Here is a 24,362-nt window from a genome sequence, read left to right as displayed (position 1 = left end):
AATAGTTTCGCTTTTTGAATGATTTAAAATACAATCAACAATAATGCATGCAAAAAAAACAGTTAAATATCTGTGGATTGATGGGGAATTGTTAGAAAATGTTATGGGTGAGAGGGATGAGGCAAAAGGAATGGCAAATAAGTCTGGCTGCATAACCTACTGCACATTTTGAAATCATGTGACTAAACAGAACAAAAAGAAGAAGAAACTATACTATGAAACAAAGATAAATGATATAAAGATTGATAGTACAAATCTTTGGAGCACCTTAAATAAAATCTGGGTCAAAAAGGCAAACTCAGCTCCATCATTTATTGAATCAGATGGCTCATTCATCACAAAAACCACTGATATTGCCAAGTACTTTAATGATTTTTTCATTGGCAACTTAGGCATGACATGCCAGCAACAGACGCCGAACCAACACATCCAAGTATAACTGACCAGATAATTAAAGACAAGCACTGTTGTTTTGAATTCCATAAAGTGAGTGTGGAAGAGGTGAACAAATTATTGTTGTCTGTCAACAATGGAAAAACCACCGGGGTCTGACAACTTGGATGGAAAATTACAGAGGACAATAGCGGACGATCCTATTTGCCATCTCTTCAATCTAAGCCTACTAGAGAGCGTGTGCCCTCAGGCCTGGAGGGAAGCGCAAGTCATTCCGCTACCCAATAATAGTAAATCCCCCTTTACTGACTCAAATAGCTGACCAATAATAGTAAAGCCCCCTTTACTGGCTCAAATAGCTGACCAATAATAGTAAAGCCCCCTTTACTGGCTCAAATAGCTGACCAATAAAGCATGTTACCAAACCTTAGTAAACTTTACATGAAATAAATGAACAACAGGCTTTCAGCACGATTATAGGGAAGGGTATTCAACATGCACGGCACTCACACAAATGACTGATGATTGGCTGAGAGAAATTGATAATAAAAAGATTGTGGGAGCTGTTTTGTTAGACTTCAGTGCGGCTTTTGACATTATTGATCATAGTATGCTGCTGGAAAAACATAGATGTTATGGCTTTACACCCCCTTCTTATATTGTGGATTGAGATTTATCTGTCTGACAAAACACAGAGGGTGTTCTTCAATGGTAGCTTCTCCAACATAAGCCAGGTAGAATCAGACATTCCCCAGGGCAGCTGTCTAGGCCCCTTACTTTCAAAAAATCTTTACTAATGACCTGCCACTGCCCTTGAGTAAAGCCTGTGTGTCTATGTATGTAGATGACTCAACACTGTACACGTCAGCTACTACAGAGACTGAATTGATTGCAAAGAGCTGCAGTTAGTTTCAGAATGGGTGGCAAGAAATACACCAGTCCTAAATATTTCAAAAACTAAAAGCATTGTATTTGGGACAAATCATTCACTACACCCTAAACCTCAACTACATCTCGTAATGAATAATCATGTGGAAATTGAGCAAGTTGAGGAGACTAAACTGCTTGGAGAAACCCTGGATTGTAAACTATTATGGTCAAAACATATTGATGCAACAGTAGCTAAGATGGGGAGAAGTCTATCCATAATAAAGCACTGCTCTCCTTTCATAACAACAATATCAACAAGGCAGGTCCTACAGGCCCTAGTTTAGTCACACATGGGTTGCACTTCTGGTCAGGTGCCACAAAGAAGGACTTGGGAAAATTACAACTGGGCCAGAACAGGACAGCACGGCTAGCCCTTAAATGTACACAGAGAGCTAACATTAATAATATGCATGTCAATCTCTCATGGCTCAAACTTCTTGTTTTTGTAAAAAGTATTGACATGTTGATACTTCTTAAACTAATAAACTGTCTGTTTAAACTACTAGCACACAGGTCAGACACCCATGCATAACCCACAAGACATGTCACCAGCGGTCTCTTCACAGTCCCCAAGTCCAGAACAGACTATGAGCCATGACTACATGAAACTCTATTCCACTTCAAGTAACTCACGCAAACAGTAAAATCAGATTTTTTAAAAAACTGATTAAAAATACACCTTATGGAACAGTGAGGGCTGCGAAAATTCACACACACAGGTACAAACACACACATACAAACACACATATCATACAGACTATACACACGTGTACACCTGGATTGTGTTGTAGTAGGGTAGTGGCCAGAGGGCACACACTTAATGTATTGTGAAATCGTTTGTAAAATGTATTTTAATGTTTAAAAATTGTATAATAGTGTATATTACTGCCTTAATTTTTGCTGGACCCGAGGAAGAGAAGCTGCTGCCTTGGCATAATAAATAATAAATACAAATGCATGATTCCATTATTGATAATGAATGAAACTTTTTTGAATAGCTCTTAAAGCCCCTTATGCTAAAAGCCACTTGAAAGAAGCTTTTTACCTACCCGTCATCCATTGACTTATCCATTCAATTTTCTTTGCAGTGGACGTAGATTATTTGCAGGCACCTGCCAGGCCGCCTAAGCCGCTCCCTCGGAAGACCCCTCCGGACATCCATCAGAGGAAGAATCATGGGCAGGACTCAGCCAGTGAGAGTACAGACGCCAAAATCGCCAAACTCATGGGAGAGGGCTATTCTTTCGAGGATGTGAAGAGGGCACTCATGATTGCTCAGAACAAAGTGGACGTGGCACGGAACATTCTCCGAGAGTTTGCCTTAGTGGCCCCTAGACTCAAACTATAACTCTGAGAAGGGGACCCAAATAGGAGACAACTTGTGCCTCTGTGTGCGCTGGGGTAGAAGGAAAGGGCTTATTTTATCTTGTTATCCCTCGCTAGCTCGTTCTGACCAAAAAAAGAGAGTAAGCTTGGAAAACGCTGATCCGTGGACTGCATTTTTCCACAGATCGGGAGTCCATCCACAACTATCTGTTCGAAGCTAAATCAAATCAGAGAGACAGAACAGAGTTTGTCTACCAGCATGTTAATCCTGTGATGGAAAGAATTCAGGCGAGCTTTGCTAGTGCTGGCCTCTGCGTTACCCTTCTGCTCCTGCCACTACTGCTGCTGATGCCCCTCCCCACCTGCCCATCCCCCAGCCTTTCATAATCAGCCAATCAGGGGTGGGATGTCTGTAACAAACTGTTACAAAATGTTCTTCTATGTTTATTGACGTTGTTGCCTATGGTCCTTATTCCATCTGTCTCAAACACACCTAAAGACCCGTCCATCACTCTCAATCCCCTAATTCTCTCTATCCTTCTCTCTCCATCTCTCTGAGAGGTATACTAGTGTGCAGTCCAGTAAAGATGGTGTTCCTGGTGCCCTAGCTGAATTCTCTGTCTTAATGAGCTGCTGCTGTGGTTGTTGTTGTTGTAGGAAGAGGCTGGGAGAGAGAGAGGCTTTTGAGTGGTGTTATTGACTCCCAGAAGCTCCCAGGTCCGTAGCAGAGGCACCATTAGGCCAGTCTGGAGGTCCACTATTGGTTTTTCTAATTCCTTCCTCCCAGCAACAACCTGGTGAATATACAATAAGGAACGGGGTGGGACAGTAACATGACCCTTAACGGTTCCTCTCATCTCAGAACCACAGATGAAACCAGATGCAGCCTTGTGTGTGTGTGTGCGTGCATACGTGTGTGTTTTGTTTTGATTTCTTCAGTGAAAGACAACAACCCCACTGAAAGTATTTGTTAATGGGGCACATGCATTCCCGAGACATTCCGTTCGAGGCACAAACCATTATTAGTACACTTTTGCTCTCAGATGATAGAAAAACGTATTTGTTTTTTTTTATGTGCAAGAATTAAGTTAGATAATGATACCACCGAGCCAATACCTTTGCGTTGACTGGTTCTACAAATGAATATACATGATGTGTTGTTAGTTCTTGTTTAAATTTAAATGGGAGGACTGCTCTTGTGGATCACAAATGGAGAGGACAACCACTATTACACAGATAAGTCAATATTATTTTGAAATCCTGTTGTTGCCTAGTTACTGTATGCCGAAATATGTAGACGCATTCCCACACAACCGGAGACAAACTGTACGTCCGAATTCCAGGGTGCATTGCTTTGACACGGGTGTCTTTCAGAGAGAACCTCTGAGCAACTACGCTGCTCCTAATGTGACTCTTGCGTCATTAGCCACCGTCAGGGATTTCAAAGTGCTTCAAGTCGATATCAAGAGGAATGCCACACAAAGCCGTGAATAAAAAAGGAGGCATTTTCCCTTCACTCCCCCTGTGTCAACTACCTATTACAGTACCAACCCTGGCTTTGTCCGTTTCAATAAAATAACCGCATTATTTCTCCTCTCCTATTTGAAGCTTCATTTTGCACTGGTCTAATTATTTTTCATCTTTAAACTTGAAAATCTCAAAGTGAACATGTTTTATTCAATCTGGCTCGTAAAAAGGGAGGGGGGGGGAGTGAAGTGGCCTTCATTAGGTTAGAAGGGGAGGTTTTCTCATTCTGTTTCTCCTGCCATGAATTTTGTTTGATGAAAATTCGTTGTGGAACGTGTTAAGCATTGTGATGTGTGCAATTAACTTAGACATTATGAAAGCCTTCACTTCATGATTATTGTCATTGTTCAGTAATTAAAGTAACCAGTGATTTGTTTTTTTATTTTTTTTTTGTTTTCATAAAAGCCAGTATTAACATGAGTCTCATTTTTGAAATTTTATTTGAAACTGTATTTAACTAGGCAAGTCAGTTAAGAACAAATTCTTATTTACAATGACGGCCTACCCCGGCCAAACCCTAACCCGGACGACGCTGGGCCAATTGTGCGCCGCTCTATGGAACTCCCAATCAAGGCCGGTTGTGATACAGCCTGGAATTGAACCAGGGTCTGTAGCGACGCCTCTAGCACTGAGATGCAGTGCCTTAGATCGCTGTGTCATTTGGGAGCCCATGATGTATGCAAACTCATTTATAGGGTGGAGGAGTTTTCCACAAAACAATGCATAGTTTGTTTTGTGGCATAATATTGGAAGGTCTGACTTGGAAGTTGAAGCTTAAATTTGCTGTGATTGTCTGACTTGAACATATACGAAACGTGTAACCAGTGTAGCTTTAATACATTTAATTTGTATAGCGCTTTTCATTACAGCAAAAATCTGAAACAACAAAACATGGAAATGTGTTTTTGTTTAAATTGGTGCTGACATACCTTGAAAGAAAAAAAACACTACTTAAAAATGTACACTATTCTCAACAAAAGTACAAAATTCAGTATTCACAATACCTTTTTAGCCTTCTCATCTTACCCTCTTTGGTTTCACTGTTGACCTGATTATACTAAATTAACTAAATGCATGGAAACACAACTTTCCTATCATACTTTTACCATCATCCTCACCGTTTCAATTACAGTCCTTCAGACCCTAAAAAGAAAACACACAAAAAATCTCTGTTTTATGTAACTCTCATTCCACCATAAAGTATATTTTCAACAGTTTAAATAATGAACGTTCGAGGTTGAAATCAGAATGCATTATGGGTGGTACTAGTAGACATGCCGAAGTGCAGCTAACCTGACATGTCTCACACAGTATAAATAGAGCAAAACACACGCTGGACATTCACACCCAACGTATTTACAGTGAACCCCCTTAAACGGCAAAACAGAACCATGAATAACTACACTAGTAAATGGCCTTTTACTACAGTATGACACCGGAGAGGGAAACAATAACAGAGATGACAACAACACCGTTTTAACTGAAAACTGAGATGCACAATAAAAAATATATTAGTGTTATGACTATATCTGATTTAACAGGTAAGAGGGAGCAATGTCAGCAGATTCGTCAGAATGCTCCATTTATAACAACAGTTCACAACAACATGTTTACACATGTTGTTGTGAACTGTTGTTATAAATGGAGCAAGTCGGGCAAAACATTTCAGAAAAACAAAAAGGGTAGCTACATTTTTGTGCAGAACGGCTGGCAAATCTGACCTGCAAATGTCTTGCATGGTTACTCCATCAACCAATTAGATAAAAGTGAGCTGATTTGCATTTTGTGGAGATGTTTGAGGCTAGCGGCATTCAGTTTGTTGGTTCCAAACTTACACCGACAACCAACTGAGTCATAATATATATATATATATTATTCTGTATCTTAGAAATTGGGATGAGGCATTTGCCTCACCTTATTTAGTTTGTAGCTAGTAAGTGAGACCCAATGGCTTACGGGAAGACAAGTTGCACTAAAATAAAACTCGTATTTGTGATTCAGCCAATTTCTGATTGTCCAGCACAACAAAAAGTGTAGCCCCAATAATTGAATTGGTGAGACTTGCAATTGGCAGCGACACTAAAAGAAAAATGTCCAGATATTTACATTTGCCACTTTCCCCCAGGGGGATAACAAAGAACGTTTATGGGAGTAACAACAAAAGGTGCAGCTTCAAAAAAATCGAGTGCAACGATTTGAAATGTAACCTCGAGGAACAGAGGGGTAACAGCAGTGTAGAGCAGCTAGCTCACCTAAAAAGTGTACAGTGAATGACATTATTTTACTAAATTAAAACAGAAAAAAAAAAAGACTCAAACCCACCACACCATCACGACACGCTAGACAATTGCGCATTCACCAGGAACACAAAAAGAAAATGAGAAGCAGTCTTCAGTGCTGACTGAATATCAATTAACAACACAAAATGTTTATCTTTTCTTCCTCTGAGACTGTGGGTCGGTGGGTGGGACTGTTCATCTGGATTAGGAAGCATTCTGCAATACATGCTGCTCATTTGGAAGCCAATCAAATGCCTTCGTTTCGGTGTCGTTCCAAAGGTCAAGGCCTCTTTCTTCTACTTATTTCCTGAAACAGAAATCAATGCACTCATTTTTAACAGGACTTTTCACCATTTTAGATGGGAAAATAATCAAGCATCAAACTGTATGTTTGAGTCCTGTAAAAACAAGATTTCTTATCAAAACAGAAAAACTTGTCTCGCCACCAACATAGCAAGGTAAATGTCAAATTATATTTTAAAAACGATCAATTCAGTGCATTGTCAGTGCATACCTTCTTCGTCTCTCGAGTACAGCCCGGCTGTCTCTACACCTTAGCTGTGCACTCCTCCAGTTTCTTGCTCTCTTCGGACGTTCCGGCTTCCTTCTCTCCTGTTTTCCAGGTCCCTTGTCTGAAGAAGAGATTCACTTTACTTAAAACTCCTATTTTTATGTAATTCTCCCCTCATTGTAATATACTTATTACACTTTGGGCTAAACTTACTAAGCCAATGCACCAGGTGCAAAGTTTGCATTTACTTCAATGTCTTATACGTTCTCAATCTTTAGTGTACCTTTTTATTCTGTCCTCAACGTTTACGTCCCTCAAGATTTAGGTTTGTAAAAGATAAGTGCATATGCTTAATAAATCTGTCCCCTTTTGTTTTGGGCAGGAATATGATCATACTATACAACTAAAATATAATGATACGTGTAAGTGTGTACCTTGATTTCATGTAAAGCCAATAGGCCAGCCCCACAAAAGCAGCAGCTATGATGAGCACAACAACAAAGATCACAATCCATAAAGCCTGGTCCGAACTGCCGTCCTGTGCCCCTACAAACAAAACAACATGTCAAATAGTGCACCAGAAAAAACACTGTCTACTCTCTGTCTTTCTCTATCTCACACACACAAAGATGAATAGTACTGTATGAGTGGGCAAGCAAAACTAAATGAAGATGTGGGAGCCATGTTTGTATGAGCACTACTGCTGTTAGTTTGGTTGTTTATGGGGATGACATTTGAGAAGGGTTTGTCATGCCGGGCTGTTCAATCCCCTAGAGCGTCAACAAAGCCATCCAAGGCTCCCGAGTGGCGTAGCGGTCTAAAGCACTGCATCTCAGTGCTAGAGGCGTCACTACAGACCCTGGTTTGATTCCAGGTAGTATCACAACCGGCCGTGAACGTCCCATAAATAAGAATTTGTTCTTAAGTGACTTGCCTAGTTAAATAAAAGGTTAAATCAATAAATAAAAGGCTCTCAGGAGTCTAGGTATCAGAAGATACAGTGTAATCCAGTACCAGATGCTTTCACCTCTACCCAATAGTCAACAGGGTTGGTATCGCTTCAAATTAAGTAATACTCATAGAAAATGATGGGCTTTAAAAGGAAAAAATATATAATTCACGCCAACCCTGGTAGTTGGTGGCCCTGTATGGTTCAGTTTGTGGATTGTGGGTTAGATTCCCAGGGCCACTCATATGTAAAATGTATGTATGCATGACTAAGTCGCTTTGGATAACAGCGTCTGCTAAACGGTAATTATTATTTATTATATTAGTTGGGCAGCCATTTTCAAGTCACTAGAAAGTCAAAGGAGTCAAATAATTCTAATTGGGGGGGTTAGAGGGATATCTTACCTTTTCCTGGCATTTTTTCGTCCATAATTACTGAAATCAGATATAAAATGAAATTAACTTCATATATACATTATTAATTAAATATAGAAATGAAACTGTTTCCATGAGTTGAAAAGCAGAACAACTGTAAGAGCTGAAATTGCTATAAAAAAAGGCAAACAATCCCTAACCATTCAGAATATCAGCCAGAAGAGTGTAGATTTGGTGAGCAAGCAAGTGAAAATTAGGCACTTTTATTTTGCTTTGTATACTGTAGCAACAATACGCCATTTTGTCAGAAGTAGTGAGAAGGAAATTTAATGCAGCTTGACCCCGAGAGGAAGAGATAAGGGAGGACAGTCCAGCACCTTGACACCATAGAGATAGATAGAGGACTCATCTGTATATACAGTATGTGCCATTTAAACATCTGTGACAGCATGGGCAGTGCCATTGAGGTTACAACTCATAGGACTCCCCACCCAGTTGACTACTTTAAAATGCTGGAAGCCCTCAATGGCACTGCCCATGCTAAAACTGCCTTTTGGCCACTAGAGGCCTCTATCATTCTCTATGCTCGACAAAGACAAACCTAATCAAACCAAACTAAACCGATGCAGAGCAGAAAGAGAGACAGTGAAGGAAAGAGAGCGAAAGGATGAGAAAGGAACAGCCAATGGCACAATGTTCAGCGAATGAAATGAATCTGTAAAGTCCAGCATTAGCCTTCAGCATACCTACCATGGTGACATTAATCTAATCATCTATGTTTAAAGAGCAGTTCTGAACAAAATAACATTTAAATGATCCTTCACTTTACTTGGCGGTTGTTGATTGGTTTTTACTTATTTACCCTCTGTATAGGCCAATGCATCTACAAATTGACAACCAAGGTAAGTGGAAAGTCATGTGACTTTTCCCACTTCTATCATCCCCGAATATCCGACATAATAGGGCCCCATAAAGCCCCCTTTACACAGAACTTGTATAACTATAGAACATCGGTTATGTAATTATTACCCCAGCATGTCCGTTTTTCAAATGGACGATTCCCGTGTGATTAGTTTCACTAAACTTTCACTCCACTAGCCTTCATTATGGATAACGTCAAAATAACAATGCATATCAACAAGAACCATGAACAGTTTACAGACATTGAATTAACCGATGTATTATACTCGTTTAAAAGAGAAGTAGCCACTGGGAAAGTTGACATTCATCTGTAGGCTTGCACTAGTCAAGTAGGAAGGGTGTAGTGTAGGCTACTGTAAGTTAGCAGTTAAGAGGGAAGTGGGCTGTGATTTAGTGTTAGAGAGAAGCAGTTACAGAGAAGTGACCAGGAGTTAGTGTAGGTACAGTACGCTACTGTGGGTTAGCGTTTGGCACTTGTTAGCTGCAGTCGCCACAGGTGCACTCACAGGAGGAGACGTTGAGGGCCATGAAGTGATTTCCCAGCTTGTTGGTCGCAATGCAGGTGACGGTCAGGTTTCCTGTGGGCACCACCGTGATCTTGTGAGTTGCCTTGCCATTGATATAGGAATTCTCCTCCTGATAGAACAAAGACATTTGGGGCGTTTAGAAGGAGCACACACAGGCATATGAATAAAAGTCCAACAATAGACTTCGGCCGTGCTTTTTCAAACATGTACGCACGTATGCCTACACCACATTAAAACATACAAATTTAAACTTTTAACAAATGTCTAAATCTACAGATGTGGTCAAATATATTGGCACCACAAATTAATAAAACATTAAAAGCTTGAGTCAATAAGTATTCAAACCCCTTTGTTATGGCAAGCCTAAAATAAGTTCTAGAGTAAAAATGTGCTTTACAAGTCACATGACTACCTCAACTCTGTACCCCACACATACAATTATCACTAAGGTCCCTCAGTCGAGCAGTGATTTTCAAGCACAGTTTCAACCACAAAGACTAGTGATGTTTCCCAACGCTTTGCAAAGAAGGGCTCAAATTTAAAAAGCAGACATTGAATATCTATTTGAGCATAGTGAAGTTATTAATATACTTTGCATGGTGTATCAATACACCCAGTCACTACAAAGATACAGGCGTCCTTACTAACTCAGTTGCCGGAGAGGAAGGAAACTGCTCTGGGATTTCACCATGCTTGGCTTGGCTCCATTCCGTTTCTTTTTTTATCCTGAAAAACTCACTACCTTGGAAAATAGTTAATAGAATGTGTGTATTAGAGACGGGAGTGAAGAAATCTAAAACACCCTGGACACCGATGGGACATGTTTGGGAATAATAACTATTGGTATGGCGACATATGGCCCATATCGCTGAAAGAAGCGCACAAGCATTCTACCAATTCGGCTTGGATATGGGTAATTAATAGATGTACTGAGCTACAAAAAGACTGGGTACAGGAGTGCATTGATAGAATTCGCACTTCGGCTTTGATGGCAGGTTTGAAACCTGTGATCAAATCGACAATTGTGGGGGTTGTGGATGAAACAGAGCAAAATGTTTTGAGAGTGGAATATAACTCCGCTCACTTCGCAGACGTGCGAGGGGTTAATACGGCAGGGAAAACGGAATTATCAGATATTGGAAGAATGCGTGTAAGGTGGTACTGGAACCTGCTGCATTCGGAGGGAATGCTGCTATGCAAGTGTTTGCATTTTTCGGTTCGATCGATAGTGGTTCATAGAGATTACCGTTTCTATGTGAAGGAAGACGTATGCGATCACGTCTTACCCAACTTTTTAATAGATGCCAGGATCAAATATCGCAGATTCCTTACGATGACAAATTTAAATCATTTGCAAACTCAGAAAGCCTTGGGTTTTTTTTGGATCTCATGAGACATTTTATGCTTTTATTATGAAATAGATTTACATTTTATGTCGTCTTATTCTGAAATAGATTTCTAGAATGTACAAAAGGGTGGAGGGGTAATGAGGAATTAGCAAAGGGGTTACTAGACCTAAAATGAACTTTTAATTTGTTTAGTTAGTTCATGAACATTGTGGCGCGGTGGTTATGGAGAATAGTGTGACAGGTTAAAGGAAATACTAATAGCCTGTTATACATTAAAAAGTATTAGTAAATTCATAGTATGTGAGGATCTTAAAACATCTAAGGTTAAGAAGATCATGCATTCAGTATTAGTTGATAGATTGATAACATTTATATAATTGTGTTAAAATCCGTCAAGCATACAAAGGGTACGAATTGTGAGAGGAATGTGTAAACGTTATGTTGATTACTTTATGTTGTCGTGGGTAAAAGTGTTAATCTGTGATCTACTAAATGCTCTTAATCTATGAGCCTGAGATCGATTGCTCTGGTCTCCACTCAAGTTCACAGAGAATTCGCGGTCTTTTTCTCATTGCACTAAAAGTTCAATGAGTAAACATTCCGTATCACAATTGTGATTCTTTCCCCCCTTTTTCAGGTACGTTATTGATGATAAAAAAAAGAGTAATTTAAATGTAATAACTCGCTAACATGTCAAGAGTGTTTAAGGTTTGTCTTAGTAACATATTGAGGAAGTTAGTTAAGTTTGCAGAGAGAAACATGAGCCCTGCTCGGTTGCAGCTAGCTTCGTACTGCTAGGTACTGCTACGTAGCTGCCATTTTATGTCGATTGTGAATGAACATGTGCGTTGTTAATAAGATATTTTGCAGTGTTATTTGTGTAATTGTTTTTCAAACACTTTATTGCCTGTTGATAAATTGAGTTATGGTTTACTGAGTTAAAGCTTTGTGCTTGACAGTTATATTGAAAATAGTATTTGTTTCAGTGATGTACAGTGTATACTGTTGTGACTTGAATAAGCCTTGTACCCTACAAAACTATCTATTTCCTGTAGATCTGTTATTCTGTAAAATGTGTTACTTATGTAAAATGATTGCACTAAAAGTTCAATGAGTAAACATTCCGTATCACAATTGTGATTCTTTCCCCCCTTTTTCAGGGGTGTAACAATAGTACATGCTAAATTAAAGATACATAAATGATGGCCATAAACGGAGTTCCAGAGGCCTGTTCATGTGTTTTTTACCTACGGTTTACCACACCCACACACAACTTACCGGTTATGAATATGCATTAGTGGTGTTAATACTGTGGGATTTATTTAATGGAGTCTTTTCAATTCAGTTTTAAATTGGGTATGCAGAAGGATGGAAATGTTTGAAAGTTTTTTTAAATGGTTTTGGAAGGACAGGGAAAGAAAAGGGAGAGGAGATATTTAATGGTGTCGAATGCCCGGTATCCCGACTTTCTGGTGAGGCCTGATCAATCTCACTAGAAATGATCAAAACAGGTGGGATTTAATTATAAAATGAATGAGAAACACCAGTTTCTGTTCTATTTTTCCATTACTTTATGAGATATTATTATTTCCTTATGGGGTTATCAAGAGTTGTAATTCTAAGTTGATTGGTTATTCGAATCTGTTTATTTTTGATTTAACATGTTGTTTTTGAATCACGTGTTCAAAGGGAAAATTACCAGTTCCCTGGGGTCATGGTCTTTGGGTAAATTTAAAATTCAAAAGGCACTCACACATCTGAGCAATCTTATTTGCAAGTGCATGGCAACAGTTGAATAAGAAGGAAACCGCACACTGCTCTTGATAGTATCACTGATAAGCTTACGTATCGGCCTCAGCTTTGCCGGCTGAATTTAACAATCCACCACTTATTGTGTATAGGAGAGGTCGCAATTTACGCGATAAATTGGTTCATGCCAACTGCCAGCCACAAAAGAAAAATCAGCCAAGCTCTTTTACGCCCTCTACCAAATGGTAGCTATAAATGCAGAGGATGCGCACAGTGCAACAATACGATGAAGTGTGAATATTTCTACCACCCACACACAGGAAAACGGTTCCAAATAAATTACATTATTATGTGTTCCATCACCCATGTTATTTACATTATTAAATGTCCATGTGGGCTCTGCTATGTCGGTAAAACCTCCCGCTCTCTCAAACAAAGAATTAGTGAACATAAAAGTTCAATCGGGAGAAACGACAGGGATTATCCAGTCGCAGTACATTTCAATGACCTGAAGCATGACATTTCTACCTTTAGATTTTGTGGCATAAAGTTAAGATATCAGACAGGAGGGTGATATTAATAATACTCTGAGTAAAAGAGAATATTTTTGGATTTTCACCCTCCAGACATTATTTCCTAAAGGACTTAATGATGAAATGCCTATGTATGTTATGTTGTGAATTTGAACATGAATTATGTGCCTATTTAAGATTACTCTGATGTTTTTCGAACGATGTACCCAATGACTAATGAAAACTTGCTATGTCCTCATTGTGGTTTTACAGACATGTTTAATACGTCTTATTTATACACTTTGGTAATATTTCTGAAATGCATATTGTTATATTTGGTAGCACTTATTTGTTTTTCCTTTGCCTCCAACCCCCTTCGACGTGTGGAACGGATGTGGGTGGGGCTAGGTCTACATAAGGGTGCAAATTGTTTTAAATTCATAAAAGCTCTGACGAAGGCGTGAGGCCGATACGTAAGTTTATTAAATATCAGTGATACTATCAAGAGCTTTGGGTAAATTTACAAACGTACTTTGTTCAGTCTGCATATAGAGGGAAAAATATATGTTAATAAGGGATGACAGTTACTCCAAATGGATTGTGATATGTGTATTGCTGATTTCATTTTTTGTTTTTGTTTCAATACAAGTTTCACAAGATTGGGACTACTGGAGTGTGGGATTCCCCGAGGGGTTAGGGTGCTAACTCCCTGATCTGGTAATTATTCACCAGTAAAAGAAGGGAATATGAACCAAGTTTGAAAATGTTTTCAACAGTAACAGTATGTATGTATGCTCTTTGACATTTGTCGTAGAGATAAGGTTATTAAGAAAATTGGGAATGTAATAATTTGTCATATAGTCAATGCTTGTCTGGATTTCCTGAAACAGAAATGAATTGAACTAAACTGTTGTTCTGATCTGTCCTCTCTTGAGGTTATCATGGAAGGTGACGTCAGATCGTGTCTTAATGCATGGTAGGAATCATTTGACCACAAACAGTGTGTGTGAACCTCAAAACCCTCCCTAACCGGCTGAAGAAAGAGCAACAAAGGCATTCAATGCGACAGTGACTTTTAACTTTCCAATCTGAGTCTGAGCCAAAACTGGGTACGGTCGGCAGTAGTGCTGAGACCGCGCGTACAGAGTGAGCGTGGAGAGAGATAATGGCTCAGGTGAGAGACTTGTGTACGTGGGAGAAGCGGATGTATCTATTTGGATACTGAAATCGGGACATGATCAAGGGCCATCAAATGTGACAGGCAAGAGCTACATGTGCCGTTGGGAAGATGAACTGTAACGCTATCTGAAGAAGACGCTAGAATGATAAGTGCTGGGAGAAGGGGGGGGGGGGGGGGGGGGGGTTGGTCTACACACTGCAAACAATTTAGACTAAGAATGCATTGAGATACCGATCTTTCATTACCAGGCCACTCGCGACAGGAAAACTTTTATAAAGGTTCCTTTTATAAATGTACCTTCTAACAGGGATGATGTGTGCTAGGTTGAGAAGCTGGAAGTTGAGTCATACTCAGAGTAAGCACTAAGGACTGGCATTCTAAATTTGGGTTGGATCATTTATCAAATGTTTTAGTTATGATTCGGATACAGTGAGAGAGAGTTGCTTTCATACGGTGAGGGGTGGGGGCACTGCTAAAAGTTATTAGGCCTAGGGAGGCTCCAGAAACCTTATATCTATGTCTCCTCCGACAGGGGGGTTATTAGAGAACTCACTGGATGATAGCTTGGGTCAACCATTAAGTTTTTTTTGTTGTTGTCTTTTGTTTTACAATGTCATCAGAATTTTTATGTTAAATCACATCGATACATAGAGATGGCTGGATGATAACGGTACAATTAGATGCATACAAGGCTCATAGTCTGTGTTTTGTAATAACACCCAAGGATGTAAATGAAGGAGAGGACATGGAGACCAGCATAACATGGGAACGTAACGGATGGACGGTTCTTTCCCAGTTTCAATCGCATTAAGTGTGGTGTGAAGTTATTAAACATGTACTTTCTTCTCTTTCCTGTTCAAGTCAATATGTTTTTAGGTTTCGTGGAACATGAGAGTGATCATTGTTCCAGAGGAGGGACTGATGTATATTGACTAACTGATTTGAGAATGTTTTAGTATGTTTATAACTGCAGAAGTGCATTAGGAGTAGTGACTAGTGTGTTATGGGTTAGATGGAATGATATATGTGCAAATGTCTCTGTAGCAGGAGGCGAGGTACACATGAGGCCTGTGTTTGAGACGGAATGTTTACATAGGGCTGTTTAAGTGGGATGGAATGTGACTGCGGTGGAGATCTGTGGGGGCTCATAAATTAAGGTTGTGGTGATAGTCTCTGGGAATGATACCACTCTATGTATAATTGTTACAGGAGATAGCTCGTAGGAGAGGGAGGACAGCTAACTGTGCACAATATAGGGACTATTATAAAGTGAAATTGAACATTACATATACCCAGATCATTGGTGAGAGTAGAAGAGATAGTGGTGGCATTTCTGGCACTATGATAAACTTTCAAGGAACCTGTGACTCAGAGTTTTGTTAGGTTGGATATTCTTCCAACTTCATTAATATCTTTCCCAATTTCTAACAGCCAGCAAACACTTGACAGATTACATGCAGTAGTTATTGTGGTGGATGAATCAGAATTAGTTTGGTAACATAAGTCATTAAGATGTCATATCTGCATAATATTCCTATGTGATATACTTTTTATTAGAATGTATTTCTAATATACTCTAGTGTTGGCAGTTGCATTTCTTCCCTCAGCTGTGGCTCAGTCACTTGGGGCCCAGAGAGGGGAGAAGTCAGGCTTGTCTTTTACATGTCTCTGGTGCTATGCAGAATATCAGGAAGGGGACAGGATGGAACATTGTCTTCATATGTGAATGTATCTGTTAAACCATGTGAAGGGATGGCGTGATTACGGGGGAACCAATTACTTGGTCTCCACAATGTCTGTGCGCAAGTCACTCCCTCCTTTGGCATTGGGGGGAGGTGTATGGCAGTGTCTGGAACCATTGTATGTCCTCTCTAATGTTGCACTTATCCTGGGATAGTGTATGACCTAGAGGCTCACTCCCCTCTGAGCTTGTCCAGGAGTGAGGTCAAGAGGGGGTTTACTTGAGATGCGAGGATCTAGAGTTGACAATTGATTTATGCCATTGGATGAGATGGTGTTTTTGTGCTATGAAGTACCAGGAACGGGATTAGAACCTCGTCTTAGGGACCAAACTGAACGATAATTTATAGCGAATGGTATCTGGCTAAGGGATACTCCTTTCTCAATTATAAAGTCCAGATTCCACTGTAGACATGCAGATGGGTTGGGTCTGGGAGCTACTTTAAACATCATAGTTGGGTTGGGTTAGCTGTTTTATTGGTTAATGCATCATAAGAAAGAGGATAGATGTTGGGGTAATTGTACTCTAAACAACATTTTGAAGGTATTGATGTGAAAGCATATACAGTGTGATGTGGCTTTGATTAGGGATACGCACTTGCCTATCAGGTGTCAATGGAGGAGATGGGGAACAAAGTGAAAATGACATGGCTTGGGAACACCTCTCATAACCTGGGGCCGGAAAGGGGAAGACTGGGCAAAAGCATGAGGAGGCTTTTTAGGGCTTTCATTTTTTGTGGAATCCAGCAGAAAAGTATCCTGAAGGCATAGAGTCAGGTGAAAAGAGAGTGGGAATTCTCATGGTCTCAGACTTTGGTTTTCATGCATATATAATTATGCGTTGCTTACCACATTGTTAATACTGTTCTGTTTTGTGCTTCTCGTTGCTTTGCAAGATTTGTGCTATCACTCTCTTAGGAACCAGAAGGAGAAAATTGTACTGGGAGAAGTCAACAGATCCATGGGACACGTTATTATCAGTGTTCTATGAGAGATGGCAATACGATTGTGTATGGTGTGATCATAGAACAGAGGCCATAAGTCTCTGCGTTTGTAAACCTCACGGTGAATGTTTTGTCATCATTGTTTGTTCATTTTGTAAGTAATTTCCAAGTTTATGTAAGTTGAACAGTAGGAAGCTATTGTTCAACAGGGGGGGGGGGGACTGTTGGGTTCTGAGAATATGAAATGTACTTATTCATGTCACTGAGGGAGAGAGGGTAATGTATAACGTTTACATTCTGTCAGGATATGTTAATGTTAGCCATCAGGGATCCTAAGGGAGGGATCCTCTGGGAGGAGAAGAGACACAGTCTGGTACTAGGCACCATGACAGCCGTGAGTTGGGCAGGGAAGCGATCACATGTGGCAGGCATTGATAAGGGGAGAGAGCTTAGGATGAGACATCAAGGGGGTTGAGGTCAGGTCACCTTAAGGGAGAAGGAACGGTTTATTACCCCATCACTTCGTCTTCCTGTCGAACCATAACAGATGTAAGGGTTGGAGAGAAGGAGGAGTGCATCTAAATTGGAGTATATATACTTGTGTTGGTTGAAACATGTTTTGTCTAATGCAGCTGTATTGATCCTCTGGGAGAATAAACTTGGTTAACCTGTTTGGGCTGCAAGGGGCAGTATTGAGTAGCCAGATAAAAGGTGCCCATTTCAAACGGCCTCGTACTCAATTCTTGCTCGTACAATATGCATATTATTATTACTATTGGATAGAAAACACTCTCTAGTTTCTAAAACCGTTTGAATTATTTCTCTGAGTAAAACAGAACTCATTCTGCAGCACATTTCCTGACCAGGAAGTGGAAAGTCTGAAACCGAGGCTCTCTTCTACTTCCTGCCTATAAATGGGCATGAGATCTATTAGTATACATGAACGTCATACACCTTCCCCTGGATGTCAAGAGGCTTTGAGAGAAGAAATTAGGTGATTATCTTGGTCTGAGATGGAACACATCATCTTGGAATGACGTGTCCCCCATTTTCGGTACTCTGAAGAGCGCGACGTGGACAGTGGGATTGCCTTCTCTTTAGCTGCCGTAATAGGCGACTACTATCTCCGGCTTTGATTTTATTTGATACATGTCACCATATCATCGTAAAGTATGTTTTTTCAATATAGTTTCATCAGATTATTGAAAATTTTTCGGGAGTTTTGCCGTGTTCCGTTCTCTTCCGTTTGTTGACATGGAGAGATTCGCGCCACTTGGCTAGTGTGCATGCTAATTGAAGAGGGAAAGTTGCCGTTCTAAATCCAAACAACGACTGTTCTGGACAAAGGACACCTTGTCCAACATTCTGATGAAAGATCAGCAAAAGTAAGAAACATTTTATGATGCTATTTCATATATCTGTCGTGCATGTGAACTAGTCGTCGGCGCCCAAGTGTTTCTGGCTATTGTGGCTACGCTAATATAACGCTACATTTTGTTTTCGCTGTAAAACACTTAATAAATCGGAAATATTGTCTGGAATCACAAGATGCCTGTCTTTCATTTGCTGTACACTATGTATTTTTCAGAAATGTTTTATGATGAGTAATTAGGTATTTGACGTTGGTGTCTGTAAATATTATGGCTGCTTTCGGTGCAATTTCTGATTGTAGCTGCAATGTAAACTATGATTTATACCTGAAATATGCACATTTTTCTAACAAAACATATGCTATACAATAAATATGTTATCAGACTGTCATCTGATGAAGTTGTTTCTTGGTTAGTGGCTATTTATATCTTTATTTGGTCGAATTTGTGATAGCTACTGATGGAGTAAAAAAGTGGTGGAGTAAAAAAAGTGGTGTCTTTTGCTAACGTGGTTAGCTAATAGATTTACATATTGTGTCTTCCCTGTAAAACATTTTAAAAATCGGACATGTTGGCTGGATTCACAAGATGTGTACCTTTCATATGCTGTATTGGACTTGTTAATGTGTGAAAGTAAAATATTTAAAAAAAATATCTTTTGAATTTCGCGCCCTGCACTTGAGCTGGTTGTTGTCATAAGTGTACCGACGCCGGGCTGCAGCCATAAGAAGTTAAGCTTTCATAGTGTGCGTTGCGGTTTTTACTTTGAGAATTAGAACCTAACAGTACCTTGTTGCAAACAAGATGCATGTTTTGGAATATTTACATTCTGTACAGGCTTCCTTCTTTTCACTCTGTCAATTAGGTTAGTATTGTACAGTAACTACAAAGTTGTTGATCCATCCTCAATTTTCTCCTATAACAGCCTTTAAACTCTGTAACTGTTTTAGTCACCATTGGCCTCGGTGAACTCCCTGAGCATTTTCCTTCCTCTTTGGCAACTGAGTTAGGAAGGACACCTGTATCTTTGTAGTGACTACCAATAGGTGCCCTTCTTTGGGTCGGCAGGTAGCCTAGTGGTTAGAGCCTTGGGCCAGTAATCGAAAGGTTGTTATATTGAATCCCCAATCTGTCGTTCTGCCCCTGAAGAAGGCAGTTAACCCACAGTTCCTAGGCAGTCATTGTAAATAACAAATTGTTCTTAACTGACTTGCCTAAGGTAAAAAAAAAAATGTTTTTACAAAAATTGTGAGGCATTGGAAAACCTCCCAGGGATTTGTGGTTGAATCTATGTTTGAAATTCATAGCTCGACTGAGGGACATTACAAATAATTGTATGTGGCGGGCACAGAGATTTAAAAAATCATGTTAAACACTATTACAGAGTGAGTCCATGCAACTTAATATGTGACTTGTTAAGCAAATTGTTAGCCTAAATAAGTTCAGGAGTAAGGGGTTGAATACTTATTCACTCAAGATATTTTAGCTTTTGGTTTTATATTAATTTAATTATTAATTCTACTTTGACATTACAGTGTTTTGTGTGTAGGCCAGTGACAAAAAAATCTAAATTTAATTCATTTTAAATTCAAGCTGTAACACAACAAAATGTGGAAAACGTTAAGGGGTGGGTATACTTCTGAGAACACTGTATTTCATTTTTGTCAGTAATGATACCAGAGTCTGACACATCTTGCTTATCATATCATATACACTGAACAAAAATATAAACACAACATGTAAAGTGTTGGTCCCATGTTACATGAGCTGATATAAAGATCCCAGAAATTGTCCATATGCACAAAAAGCTTATTTCTCTCATATGTTGTGCACAAATTGGTTTACATCCCTGTTAGTGAGCATTTCTCCTTTGCCAAGATGGTCCATGCACCTGACAGGTGTGGCATATCAAGAAGCGGACTAAACAGCATGATCATTACACAGCACCTTGTGCTAGGGACAATAAAATGTGCAGTTTTGTCACCCAACACAATGCCACAGATGACTCAAGTTTTGAGGTAGCGCGCAATTTGCATGCTGACTGCAGGAATGTCCACTAGAGCTGTTGCCAGAGAGGTTAACGTTCATTTCTATACCATAAGCCGCCTCCAATGTCATTTATAGAATTTGGCAACCAGCCTCACAACCGCCATGTATGGCTTCGTGTGGGCGAGCGGTTTGCTGATGTCAACGTTGTGAACTAAGTGCCCCATGGTGGCGGTGGGGTTATGGTATGCACAGGCATAAGCTACGGACAATGAACACAATTACATTTTCTCGATGGCAATTTGAATGCACAGAGATATCGTGACTCGATCATGAGGCCCATTGTGAGGCCCATTTCTTCTGTGACCAACATATGCATATCTGTATTCCCAGTCGTGTGAAATCCGTTGATTTATTTCAATTGACTGATTTCCTTATCTGAACTGTAATTCAGTAAAATCTTTAAAATTGTTGCATGTTGAATTTATATTTTTGTACAGTATAGTTATATGATATGATAAGCAAGTTGTGTCAGACTCTGTGGCCTTGTGGTTAGAGTGTATGTCCAGAGATTGAAAAGTTGGGGGATACGATCCCCGCCCGAGTCATACCAAAAACTTAAAAATGGGACCTGATGCCTCTTTGCTCGGCACTAGCGGTCCTGTACATCAAGCTGCGTCATGCTACAGAAACAAGAGATAGGCTCCTGCCCCTATGGGCCGTATCGTCTCAGACAAGGCTTACTTACCGGCTTCACTTAGTGGGACATCACTACAGTGGCACAAGCTTGTCTGCGAATCACAAACACACACGGCAGACTTACATTTGTGCCGTTGACGCTCCACTGGACACTGGGCCGGGGCACGCCCTCAGCCTCGCAGGTCAGAACTTTGTGTCTGCCATCCTCGCTACGGTGCTCAGTCATCTTCTTGATGACTGGTGTGCCTGTTGGACATACAGCACCAGGTTGGTTGTGCACAGCTTACTGAATGACTTGCTTTCAGTTCAGTCCCAGAAAGTGGTTTAATGTTGAGATGTCACCACAAGATCTGTTGTGTGTAAATTGACTTACAGTATATGACTCATTTACATGACAATAACATTTTACACACCATAGCATTTTTATCATTTTCAATTGTGCCTATCTTTCCATTTTTGGCACTGAGGCATACAGCTGAAACTACATAACAGATTGACATTAGGCTACCTTTGAGGTCTGAAAACGTGTGAGAGATCAGTCACTTTAAACCAACTCAAACTGGAGGCAATGTCAACCTGGGAACCAATATCAAAGAGGGAGAGAAAAGGGATGTACACCTTCTACTACCAGTTGGAAGGACTGGCTGCGCTTGATGCCTGCAACGGACACCTCACAAACGTAGAACCCTGCATCAGCGTACGTCACATTTTCAAGCCTAGGCGCTTCGTCCAGCTTTCTGTCGTCCTGGTAGAGTGAAGTGAACCCAGACTCATTAGATCAAGCAACAGTCAAAATCCTGGCTTATACACACATTTACTTCATATATGCAGTATGTCGCTGGGCATAATCATGGGTAGTATTCAAAACTCACTGCGTTGTCTTTTTGTTTTAAATGTTACTTAGGGCTCGATTCAATCCATATCGCGGAAGATGGGTGCTATAGGGTGATTGAAATTTAAAGGCAATGTTCCCAAGCATTCACGGTAACGCTCAATCAGAAATGACCTTTTCATTTCAATCACACTATACCGCGGATCTTCCGATTGAATGAAGCCCTTTTTTTGGGGGCAATCTGAATACTGCAAAGGCTGTTTTGTCGACAGAAGATGCCATTGTTAGTATGATGTTATGGGATTTCAGTAACTATTCAGCCTTCTAGCAATTTTTTTTTTATTTTTTTTTTTACCTTGGTCCATGACACTTTAGCATCGCCGGAGGCGTCCTGCTCCATTTTCACCAGCAAGGTGTCCCTGACCATCTTAAGGACCTTTCCTGTTGGGCTGAGACTGAGATCCAAGTCTAGGGGAAATGGGGGTGGAGAGGAAAGAGGGAAGGATTGTTCAGAGTTCCTGTTCCTGTACACACATTTTTTTGTGCTTATCACCGCCACAAAACCTCAGAGGTTATGGGTTCACGTCCCAGTGCCATGAGCGGTCCCACAACTTGGTGACTTTGTGATTCAGGGAGGACACGTTCCCTCAGAACCCTCTCCTCCCAGGACCCCTTCCAGCAAAGTTATTGTCTCTCCCTCACACACTCAATTTAGTTGTTAGGAGCGGGACATAAGCTTTTGCTAAAGATGAGTGAAATGTGGCGAGACGGGGATGTGGCTATATTCGCATAACAGTCTTAGCCGGGGCCCTTTTGAACTAAGGAGCAGAAACACACCTCAGAAGAAGGGAGTAATTAAATGTGTGTGTTTGTTTTTAACTATTCTTGTGGGGACCAGAAGTCCCAAAATTTGACCAACTGGGGATATTTTGTTGGTCCCCACAAGGTCACATGCTATTTCTAGTGGGTTTAAGGTTAAGGTTAGAATTAGTGTTAGGATTAGAATTAGGTTTAGGAGCTAGGGTTAGTTTTAGGGTTAAAGTTTGGCGCTAGGGTTAAGTTTAGGGTTAAGGTTAATTAGTTCTTCCCACTGCCCACCCAAACTGCACTCCCCTCCCAGCTAATCCTCTTGAAGATATATTTGATTACCTTCCCTTGCTCCTGTGACTTCATTTACAGTGGATAAAGGAGCTTGTTAAGAAAGTGCAAAATAAAGATTTACACACTGAAGATGTTGTCTGCTCGCTCCTTTCAAGTCTCAGCGAGTGCTCACAACACTATCCTTGAAGCTTTGTTTAAATCCACAGCGCAACAAATATGTTGTCTATACTCACAGCTCACGACAACCTTTTCCGAGGCCTCCATTTTGTCATCGTCGACCAGCGAGCACTTGTAGTCTCCGGTGCTGTTGCGCGTAACGGCAGTCAGAGTGAAGTTGTCGGAATCTTTCACCGTCACTTTCTGGCCCTGTTGAGGGTAGGGGGAAAGGTTTGCATTGTGTTACCGTACCAAAATTGACAGGCAGACAGCCACTAGTGGAAGAAAGTAGAGGGACAAGGAGTGGTGAGGGAAAGAGGGAGAAGGAGGGGAGAGAAACAGGGAGAGGTGGGTGAAGGATGGTTAAGGTAACGGTGACAGATTCTGTCACGAACAGTGGGGTTCTGTTCACATGGCTTGGTCCCACAGAATTAAATAGAACCCAGAGATCTTCTATATAAATATTGGTATCTCAATCCTTGATCCCCCAGACACTACAGAGGGAAACCTGCCTTGATGCTGAAGTAGAAGCTGGTTGGAGGAGGGTTGCCGTCCGCCTTGCACTTCAACGTCACGTTGTCGCCCTCTCTGATGGGAGCCTTCGCCAGCACCTGGAGGCTCATCTTCTCTGTTGGATCTAAAAGCCAGATTCAGAGAGGTATAAAGGGAGTGGAGAGACCAGAAAGAGAGACAGAGTAAGGATAGAGAAAGAGAGGGAAAGGGAAAGATAGATCAAGTGCAGAGAGAGAGAGAGAGGACATCGTCATCTGAGGGGGCCTCGAGTCCCTAATTTCTCTAGTCATTTGCGATGGCGGGCAGACTGTCATTCTAGCGTTGGTCGCTGGATGGGGTGACGAAGCGGGGTCCGATTGAATCTCAGTGCCCAGAGTGCAACGCTCCAGAATGACTGAATTATCGGCGTAGTCTTACAGGACACTGTAAATAAGCAAAGAGATGCAAAAGTGCATTCCGACGAGCTGTGTTTGAAATTCCATACATCAAAACAT

General features: G+C 40.6%; 2 protein-coding genes across 2 annotated transcripts in view; one reads left to right on the top strand and one right to left on the bottom strand.

The window, feature by feature from the left end:
- Window positions 1-4,587, top strand: part of cblb (Cbl proto-oncogene B, E3 ubiquitin protein ligase) — a 201,502-nt gene extending 196,915 nt beyond the window's left edge. The window contains exon 19 of the mRNA XM_039006030.1: window positions 2,412-4,587. Coding sequence (XP_038861958.1) covers window positions 2,412-2,671 — 260 coding nt within the window. The 3' untranslated portion in view covers window positions 2,672-4,587. The remainder of the gene's footprint in view (window positions 1-2,411) is intronic.
- Window positions 4,588-5,003: 416 nt separating this feature from the next.
- Window positions 5,004-24,362, bottom strand: part of alcama (activated leukocyte cell adhesion molecule a) — a 70,147-nt gene continuing 50,788 nt past the window's right edge. Inside the window, exons 7-16 of the mRNA XM_039006190.1 lie at window positions 23,868-23,992; window positions 23,433-23,565; window positions 22,454-22,566; window positions 21,885-22,011; window positions 21,391-21,512; window positions 9,717-9,846; window positions 8,320-8,349; window positions 7,401-7,512; window positions 6,970-7,087; window positions 5,004-6,762 (exon numbers count right to left, since the gene is read on the bottom strand). Coding sequence (XP_038862118.1) covers window positions 7,003-7,087; window positions 7,401-7,512; window positions 8,320-8,349; window positions 9,717-9,846; window positions 21,391-21,512; window positions 21,885-22,011; window positions 22,454-22,566; window positions 23,433-23,565; window positions 23,868-23,992 — 977 coding nt within the window. The 3' untranslated portion in view covers window positions 5,004-6,762; window positions 6,970-7,002. The remainder of the gene's footprint in view (window positions 6,763-6,969; window positions 7,088-7,400; window positions 7,513-8,319; window positions 8,350-9,716; window positions 9,847-21,390; window positions 21,513-21,884; window positions 22,012-22,453; window positions 22,567-23,432; window positions 23,566-23,867; window positions 23,993-24,362) is intronic.

Source organism: Salvelinus namaycush, chromosome 12 (genome assembly GCF_016432855.1).
Source record: "Salvelinus namaycush isolate Seneca chromosome 12, SaNama_1.0, whole genome shotgun sequence".
Classification (NCBI taxonomy): Eukaryota; Metazoa; Chordata; class Actinopteri; order Salmoniformes; family Salmonidae; genus Salvelinus; species Salvelinus namaycush.
This window is presented reverse-complemented; position numbering and strand designations above follow the sequence as displayed.